Source organism: Anoplopoma fimbria, chromosome 2 (genome assembly GCF_027596085.1).
Source record: "Anoplopoma fimbria isolate UVic2021 breed Golden Eagle Sablefish chromosome 2, Afim_UVic_2022, whole genome shotgun sequence".
In the NCBI taxonomy this organism is placed as follows: domain Eukaryota; kingdom Metazoa; phylum Chordata; class Actinopteri; order Perciformes; family Anoplopomatidae; genus Anoplopoma; species Anoplopoma fimbria.
In genome coordinates, this window is record NC_072450.1 from 26,204,464 (window position 1) to 26,214,650 (window position 10,187).

The following is a 10,187-nucleotide window of genomic DNA, read 5'->3' on the forward strand; positions in this document are numbered from 1 at the left end:
ACGTTGTTTCCGGCCGGACGGAGCTGCTGCTGCTGCGGCTCTCTTTGCTCTCAAACACACGTTCAGCATCAGACGGTGTCACGTGCGCACGAAGAACAACAAAGGGCGACGCGATGCACGTGCACAGCTGAAGGTAAACAGCTGCTCTCTCTGTGCGGCGCGTCGTCACCGGCAGGCAGCAGCTATGCTAAGCTAACATGCTAATAGCATGACAGATGTAAACACAGACCGGCTCATTGAAGGCTCGGCTGCCTGTTTTTTAGCATAGCTTTAATTGTGTTTTTTTCCACGTGTGTTGCGCCTGCACAATACCTGGTGGTGTGTCACGTGACGTGGTGTGACTGGTGTCATTGTTTGGCCTGTTGAGCAGCTGCGCAGTGTGCAGAGTCAGAAACCAGGCTTAAAACACTGGTGTCCCTCCGCCTCATGTGTGCACCATCAACCAGAGTTACTCCTGGTGCACAGGCTCACAACACAGAAAAGCATTTGGTTTGAATGACCCTGTTGCAGGCTGTGTTATCCTGTTGTCTCTTATTCTCTGTCCATCATGCAGGAAACAGTGATGCCATAGAGAGAGGAGGTACTGCCCAGTCTCCTCCTCCACCCCCTGGAGGAGAGGTCTCCTCAGACATGGCAACTGAACTCCATGAGGCTATTTTCGTGGCCAAGCAGGAGCGCCACAAAAACCTGTTCCTGAACTACAGAAACCTGAATCATTTCCCCGTAGAACTGCTGAAGGATGAAGGCCTGCAGTTTCTGGAGAGACTGTACATGAAGAGGAACTCGCTCACCTCACTGGTATTCACACTTAAGACCATTTTACAAATGTTAGAAGCTGTGTTAGTTCAGCGTGGCATTTACATAAGTTCATTTCCTGTGACGTTTACTGGATGTTTACACTTTCTTTCTCTTATCAGCCTGACAATCTTGCTCAGAAGCTCCCAAATCTAATTGAGCTGTGAGTATTCAGCAATGCTTTGTCTTTTTGTACAAATAATCAAAGCAGTTGCTCACACTGTTTTGGAACATTAACCAAGATAGTTTTTTTTTTTTTTTTCCACCCAAGGTATTTGCACTCAAACAACATAGTCCTTATTCCTGAAGGTAAGTCCTCTGTTATGGCTAAATTCATTTGCCAGCGTCTCCGCTTATTCCTTTGTCACTTAGCTGTCACTCAACAGCATTTAAATGTCTGTCTTTGATTAAGTCTTTATGGCCAAAGACAACGTTATCAAATACTTAGTGCAGGCATGTTGTGATTCAGCAATATTGAAGGGACTGCTGCAATGTTCAAAGTTTAGGAAGAAGATTGATTGAAACTACACAAGCAAACCCACAAGTCCAATAACAATAGAATTCACATTTAGAAATCATTTAAAACACATTTACTTCTTGATACTGATATGACATAACATGATATAGAACATTACATTAGTAAGAGCGTCAATAATACCGAATTCAGAAGAATTTAAATGAGAGAAATCAGGAGATGAAGTCAGCCTTGTGGTTGTTTTTAACTGCAAAGCCTTCATCTGTGCATGTTACGGTTGTCTTTCACCATAATGAGGGTATCTGTGGTTTTCATCCCCCAGCTATTGGAAACCTGGCCAGACTGCAGTCATTGGACCTGAGCAATAACGCCCTCCAGTTCCTCTGTCCAGAGATTGGCCGACTGAGGTCTCTACGGCACCTGAGACTGTCCAATAATCATCTGAAATGCCTTCCTCCAGGTGAAGCACAGCAGCTGTCTGCCTGTCTGTCTTTGTTATTTATTACTCATGGTCTTCTTCAAGTGCGAGGTCAGGTTAACTGTTTCAGTTATGAAAAACACTGTATAAAGCTTTCAAAACGTCAGACCAAACATACGTCAATAAAAAGATCTAAACAGATAAACTGTACATCTCAATTGTATATGTATCTCAAATATATATGATGCACATAAACATAGTTATCTAATATCTTTTATATAATATGTTAATATCTTTTGACTATGTTTGTTTAATAATAATTAAGTTTATTAGTCCCACAATGGGGAAATTATTTCTCTGCATTTAACCCATCCCGGAGGAGCAGTGGGCTGCAATGAAGCATTTAAACTTAATTTACAGTATAAAGTCAATATATTTAACTTGTAACATTTCCCACTGTAGGGTACAAAGTTACATTAGGCTTATTCGTTGATCATTGTCAAGTTTTTTTTCTTGTCTGAATACCATTCTGAATAGAGTTGTAAGTATTTCATTAGCCAGCAGAGGGCAATAGAGCTTCTCAAACAAACTGAAATTGAATTGGATAACAGCGTAACTGTCCTAATCAGCACAGTAAGAATATGGACATTGTGTTTTCAATGCAAATGTGTGTACAGATGATAATGTTTTCATTTAATTTTATTCTGGAGGATTAACAAAAAGTTCAAAATAATCCACTCTCACTTTGTCATATTTTCTACTGTTTTATTCTGACATTTTGCTCATTTCTTTCTTGAAATGTTAGAGGTCTAAATTGTAAAGAATGTTTATCATGTCACACTTTCAGAGATCGGTGACCTGCAGGACCTGGAGACCCTGGACGTGTCGATGAACCAGCTGATGTCCCTCCCAGACCGGCTGCACCGCTGTGCCTCTCTGCAGAATCTGACAGCGGACCACAACCTGCTGGGCCACATTCCCCGGCAGCTCTGCTGGCTGCACCGCCTGAACCAGCTCTCCATGGCAGCTAACCGGCTGACCTTTCTACCGCTCGGTCAGTATAGCCCCCTTATCTGTGTGTTGCCATAGCGATGTAGATACTGTGAGCGTGGCAATGTTAATATCTGCCCCTGTGTGTGCCTGTCTCAGATCTGGGCCGATCGCGAGAACTGCAGTTTGTGTTCGTGGACAACAACGTGGACCTAAAAGGCCTCCCCTCCTACCTTTACAACAAGGTCATCGGCTGCAGCGGGTAACACAGCTTATCATGATGTTTGGTATTTGGTGCTGAGGTTGTGTGCAGTTCATTCGGTTCGGATCAGTTCAACTTCATTCAGTTTAAGTTAGTTTAGCTATACATTGTTTAAATTGTAGAATAAAAAGATGACACAAGTATGAAACATCTGATGGAAACACCATAGAAGAAATGCCGCAACACAATGTAGCTTGTGAGATTACAAAATCAGTGTGTTGCTCCTGTGCAGGTGTGGCGTGTCACCCCAGGGGTTGGAGGGCACCATGGGGGAGGTGCCGGGTGAGGTGCTGAGCGAGGCTCTGGTCGGACTTCCGGCCGAAGTGAAGGTGGTGGGCTCAGAGAGGGACAGCGTGGTCCCCCTGGAGGAGATCGCCATGAGAGCCCTGCACCGCATCTACCACCATCACCCAACAGGTGAGGTCTACTAAACACCATATACCTGTATGTATGTATGTATGTATGTATGTATGTATGTATGTATGTGGCCAGGTGTGCCTCACTGGTATTGTTGGTTATTTTTTTATACTGCAAATAAAATATTGATTTCATGTTAATGATACACATGAGATAAGATCTAGTAAATCTCTGACCCCTGTTCGCCGCATTGATTTTGTTTCAATTGACAATGACATTAAATTGATAGCAGATGTTAGGACTTGTGGATCTTTAGGTTTATCAGTTCTTCTGGTTGACCCTTTTTTTTTTTACAGTTACGGTAATAGATTCTCCCTCCACCTCTCTTTTCTTTCCACAAACTAACATTAAAAAAGTAAAAAAAAAATTGTCTGATAACATTTTCTTTTTTTATTGTCTATAGAATTGTGGCGCTAATATTGTTATTGTGAATTATTTTGGCCACAATAATTGTGTAGTGAAAATCTGCTGTGACTCCACTTCAGGAATTGTATGAACATAAAGCAGAGTCAACTGACAAAAAAACAAAATGCAACAACAATAAATGCACCAAACAATCCAACTGAAAACAGCCATCACTGGAGATTCATCTTCATCAAGTTACATAAAATGACTTTCTTTGACTGCACAGAGTTCTGAACGCATCCTACACTGTTGTATCTTTTCTTTTTTCTTTTTTTTTTTTTTTTAGACCTGAGCTTGCTGCCTCCCATCTCTCTCCCCAAGAGCCTGCTGGACCTGCTGCAGTTCCCCCTGGGCCACTGCCACCGCTGCAGTCAAACCATGTTCACCATCATCTACCCAAAACTCTTCCCTCTCCGTGACACGGCACTGGCAGGCGTGCACCGCAGGTCAGAACAAACGCACCACCGTTCCCCTTTGAGATTATCTACAGAGACGCAGCAGAACACTGAGAAACAAATATAGAAACTTCCCCCTTGTTTTCGCTATAAATGGTTGTCAGCTTGTTTTTGACTCACTTCTTTCCTCTGAAGGACAACGGTGAGTTTCGTGGCCTACTGCTGCTCCAGTCGCTGCCTCCGGACCTTTAACCTCCAGGGATGACGTTGTTTCCTCGTCCCTGCACACATTTGCTCTGGAACTGCCGAGCAGTTTCCAGAAGGACGCAGGTAACGGCTTATGTGTGTGCCTCATGAGGAACGGCAAGCTCCGGTTCATTGACAGTACGGAGAAGCAGCACAGAGAAAATGTTTGGTGGGTCAAGACGACGGACACGCACGATCCGCAACGTTTCAAGTCAAAGACTCAAACCTACGTGATGTTCCTGAATCCAACTAACTGGGAGGATAGTGGTTCTCTGTGTGTGGTGGGGGTCTATATAATAACTACCGTGTGTGAACAGTAAACTTACAGTATTAGACCTAAAGTCACTACTAACAAATGGGCACTTTGTAAGAACAAGCACTGTTTGACTTGATGATATCTGACATTTTTCACACAAAGGTTTATACAACAGCAGACATCCTGTTGATTGTGGAGTCATTTTTTTAGTACAGTTGGTTTTTACTGATTATTGAAGAAAAGAGAGGGGGGGGCGGCAATGTGCATCTATTTCATACGTGTAACTTCCAGCAACAGGCCCAGGGACATATTAGAAAATTATGGTAAATTTATTAATAAAAGTAAGTAATACGAGCCAAGGACTCGTCTCAAAACGTTTGTTAAAAAGAGTTTGCAGTGCCAGTCATATTGGGCAGGTATCCGTTTTTTAAAAATGTGACTTCTTTTGGAACAGATTTTGGATTTGCTATGTTGTAAACATGCTAAAATGAATGTTTTTATCTTTACATAAACCTAAATGTGGTAAATAAAATTAGCATGAACCCAAAATGCTAAATGGTGGAACAGGTCTGCAGTCCCGTTCAGTTTGAGGTCAAAAAGGCTTGTGCACATAAGAGGATCTCATGGTAAACTGATGCTCGTGTGTTAATGTTTATTACTGTGTTGTATAATTCTAATTTATCTTTTGTTTTTTGATTGTATTACGTTTGGCAGTAAATTTTCACTGAATTCAACATTTTCCTGTGATTATTATTATTTTTTTTACATCAAATACAGTTTGTCAGAGTGGAATGCATAAACAAGTTGCTAATGTGACAGTTGGACATTTACATAATAAACACTCAGCCATTAAAAAAAAAAAAAAACACAGTTAACTGCTGTGAGATTTTAGATAATTCACTAAATTCTCTCGGTTGCCTTCTGTGTCCTCTGTGGAAAAACAAAATGCGTGATCTTACGCGTGTTTTGACGTAATCACATTTTCTCAGCTATAGCGTCACTGACCGTCTCTCTCCTGTGATGATGGTAATCAGTGACTCGTAGCTGTTCATGTCAGTAGGTCAGGACAGTCGAGCTCTCTGGCTCTCCTGCATGTGGGATACAGACCGACACTTACATCCTGGCAACAGGAAAGTGTTGTCACGATTTGCCAGGGGAGCCTTGCTTCTGTGATCTTTTTCATTACACGCTCTACCAACACTCCTGTTTAGTCTCACCTCCTCATATGGTGTTTGTGTCAGAGAAATCTTGTTAAAATCTCTATCAACAGTGGCCTGTTTTTTTCTTTTTTTATGTCTGAAATACTGAAGGCTATGAAAGTGATAATAGAGGGCTGTGGAGCAGAAAGCACAGCGGCAGCATTACCAGGATCGATGGCGTGTTTAGACGATCCTCTCTGGCTTGTGCTCCAGCACTCTGTCCTCCCTCTGGGACTATCACATCTCTGCTGCCTGCACTCATACAATAACACAGATCCACATGCTGCATGATCATATGGAAACGTATAAGCACGCACACACAAAACATGGTGAAAGTCTACATAACAAATACAAGATCTGCACCCAACATGAGGATCAGATAATGCATTTATCATTCTACTTTAAGTCTGTGTACTGTATCTATAATGTTAGCCATATCAACGATGTTAGATAGGTTTATTATTTCAACAGTCAATCCATTACTTATGCTATACATTTCAACCACTTATCTATCCAGCTCACTGTCTATCCTTCTTTTAGCTTCTGGTTCAAGCATTTATTTATTGATTTAAGCTTTTGTTGTTTTTTCCTCACCTTTAGTTATCTATTTCAATCATTTAACTTATCGATTGCATCTCTGTGCTCACTCGCTATGTAGTTTTCACTCGTGGTGTACAGTCCATGGTTACAGCGGACTCAGTATGTGGATAAATAGTCTGTATATATAATTTAATACAATCTTAATCTTATGTTTCCAAAGTTGCTGCGGTGAAAGCTCGAGGCGGCACAGATTTGAAACTTTAAATAACTACCTTAACACTTTTTTCTGTTTTTTGATACAAGCTGAGTAGGCTTTTAAACTGACAAATTACAAACCTTAATGGTTATTAATATAATTTATCTACAGATATGGATTATCTTGTTCCTGGTAATGTTACAGGTTTTACAAGCACTCAAGTCGATAAAGCGGCTAACTGTGTGTATCTCTTAGTCATGAATACAGAATGTCCTTTTGATTAGTGGCCACTGAAAGAAGTTTGTGATTCTGTTCTCCCTTCACATCTCTGCCTCTGGGTGAGCGCACTGTTACATCAAGATTTGCTCAAAGAGACGTTTTTATAACCTTTTCAGAGCTCCTGTGTGCTTGAAATTCACCTCTGAAATAATGACACCCCTACCATCTGTAGCACTTGCTGAAATATGCTGTGAACGGATTTGCACTCAGAAGTCATTTTGAAAATACAACAACCGAGGAGAGAAATCTGTCACGCTTCAATCAATGCCAATGCAGTGAGACTCATTGGGATATTGGATTCTTAATGTGGTGAGGGAGGTCTTAAATGGTTTCTTCGATGTGCTGGTAATGATCTGAGACACACGTGGCCGGACGGTCGATCCATCCGCTGTTGATCTGATGTTTCTTATATGAGCCGACGGGCTAACTGGATGTCCTGCTGTTAAAAAAAGAAATGTCTGTAAGATGTTGTTTTTTTTAATGGCAGCAGCAATGAACATTCAGCAGTCAAATGTTTCTAACTGAGAGGTGACCTCCCTGACATGATCTTTTCAAATTGCAGTATTAATGAAGGCACTGTGTCTCTGACCTTTGACCTCCTGAGTGCAGGCTATCTATCTATATATCCAAGAATCCCATTTCTGCTGCATTCACTGTCCACGGCTGCGGAAGTAAAGGTCATTCAGGACACAGATAGTTCATACAATTTCATACCAAAAAGACAACAAAAAACCCAAATGTCGACGGTTCCAGCTAGCTGAGAGAAGATACTCTCAAAAAACTGATTTATGAAATTATTGTGCAACATTTCAGGCACGAAAAGGGGCTGTTTTTTGTATTGATTTCCCTTAAATGTTTTAATCTATAATCAATCACATTCAGTTCAAGAGAGGGCATGTCATCCTTCTTTAGTTTGGTTCTTGGTCATTAGACTGACGTGTATTTCATTATGTAAAGTCAAGGACTTGAGGGGCAAACAGTGAGGAGAATCGACTCTATGTGCACATATATGCCTGCTGGGATGAATATTTCAGGCTACATTAGCATGCTTTATATTTCCATGCAGTGTTTGGAGTGCAGGCTGAGCATTGAGTGTGATGAGGGATCAGGTGATGCATTTTGGGTAACAGGTCTGACTGCTCTGATAGAAAAAATTGGTTACCCTACCCATTGTTAGGATGAGGTGGCTCAGGGTTAATGCTGCATTCATACTAATGAAAAAAAACGTATTCATTTGTACTGGGTTCAAAATGATTTGAGTTGAAAGAGAAGACACAGTACAGCATGTTCTATCACATATTTGAATATGCTCTCAGTGGGTCAGTGTCTCTGTGCTGGAAATGAGGTCTACTAAGTGATAGTGGTACGTGTGTGTGTGTGTGTGTGTGTGTGTGTGTGTGTGTGTGTGTGTGTGTGTGTGTGTGCGTGTGTGTGCCGGGGTTAGTACCTGCATGTGCATGTCAGCTCAAGAAGACATTAGTGTATCTCAGGTGGTACCTGCACAACTTGTGCCATTTGAAGAGCCCCACAGGGTTATTTTCTGCACAAATGGAAAGGTCAGATGTGTGAAGAGGACGGACTGGAGAAAATGAAAGAGAGCTGCCAGTTCCACTCTCGGCCTCACTCACATCATCTCTCTCTGACTCAGTCGCTCACAGTGAATTTTAATGCAGAAGTATTATAAGGCAGATTTTATGTCTGCCTTATAATACTTTATGTCCTAAACACTGATTCATATTTTTTTTTTGTATTTTAGTGCTATTGTTTTATTTTTATTATTCAGCTTTTTTCTTTTCTTTTTACTAATCCTGCCTAAAAGCTGTCTGTGAAGCATTTAAAAATAATGTGCCATCTTTTAAAAATCATTAAGGCATAATAAAAGTAAACATTAATAATACTATTCAGCTTTATTAAAAATACTAGTTGTATTTTTGTAATCCCCTCTCTCTGTTTGTCTTTTTTTAATTTAAGTTACTCATTTGTTTTATCAGTGTTTGTTGCAGTCTCCTTTGTAATGAACTAATACCGTGTTCTACAGATGCGTGTAAACAATCCTTTATCCACTCACTGTGACATCAGAGGGCGCGGCCATTTTGTGAGATGCTTAAAACTTCACACAATTAGGCAGGAAGTCAGGTGATTCAACCATCAAATTAAAAGCCACCAAAGTATCCAACAGACACTAATATGAAGGAAAAAAATATTCAAACGTACTTTAAATAATGTCATTCAATTATAATAATTAACACATTAGAATAACATTTCATATAATAAATCAACAGCAATAATAATAAGAATGATGATATTTTTGAATAGCTTATCACGTTTCAACTTTTTTTTATCATCAACTGTGATTTGATTGTCTAATTGTATTATGTCCTTGTTTAAATGTGTTTTTATTTGTATTGAAAAGTTATTAAAGCCTCATCTCTCGTATGAAATGTGCCCTATCTAAAACGTTCATAATAAAACATAATTAATATCATTGTAATTTTTAAAACTCCATTAGTGCTTCATTAATAAATCTTCTTCTTTCTTAGTTTTCTTGTTTTCTTGTTGTTTATAATGTATTGTTATTATAAATCATATCTTGTAAAATTGCTTTTTCAACAGTATTTCATATGTATTATCTTTTTGTATTCGTTATAGTATTGTGATTTTTTTTTTAAATATTATATAGGTGGAGGCTTCAAATAAGCCCAGTGGGCTTTCTGCCTCTTCCTGCACTGTAATATCATTTATCAATGTTGTGTTTTTTATATTTTTCAATTGTGCAAATAAACTAAACTAAAAATAAAATAAAATAAAATAAAATAAAATAAAATAAAAAAATAAAATAAAATAAAAAAATAAAAAATAAAATAAATAAATAAAATAAAATAAATAAAATAAATAAAATAAATAAAAAATAAATAAAATAATGTTGATGAGGGACAGTGGTGAGGCTTGTGTACTACTCACTGTAGTACATAACAGTAAATGTAAAAATACATTTGATTTGAACCTAACTTTATAAACATTTTGTTTTGTGAAACATAAACAGGAAGTGTGTGAGCTCTTAGTCCGTGGAGCTTCACACGTGGGGGTGGAGGAGGAGGAGGAGGAGGAGGGCGCGTCTCCACGGGGACAGTCCGGTAGAGCGGAGCGGCAGCACGGACCCACATCTTCATCCTGTGTAGAAACAAATACAGCACAAATAAAAAGGAAGAAGAAGAAGAAGAAGAAGAAGAAGAAGAAGAAGAAGAAGAAGAAGAAGAAGAAGAAGAAGAAGAAGAAGAAGAAGAAGAAGAAGAAGAAGAAGAAGAAGAAGAAAG

At 39.5% G+C, this 10,187-nt stretch overlaps 1 protein-coding gene across 1 annotated transcript; it reads left to right on the forward strand.

Moving 5' to 3' along the window:
* On the forward strand, window positions 1-5,483 carry lrrc28 (leucine rich repeat containing 28). The gene is made up of 10 exons (XM_054613188.1): window positions 1-133; window positions 554-798; window positions 918-958; window positions 1,067-1,104; window positions 1,593-1,730; window positions 2,536-2,742; window positions 2,838-2,940; window positions 3,173-3,357; window positions 4,049-4,208; window positions 4,353-5,483. The coding sequence occupies exons 2-10, from the start codon at window positions 631-633 to the stop codon at window positions 4,420-4,422; spliced, it is 1,110 nt and encodes a 369-aa protein (XP_054469163.1). The 5' UTR covers window positions 1-133; window positions 554-630; the 3' UTR covers window positions 4,423-5,483.
* Window positions 5,484-10,187: the final 4,704 nt, after the last annotated feature.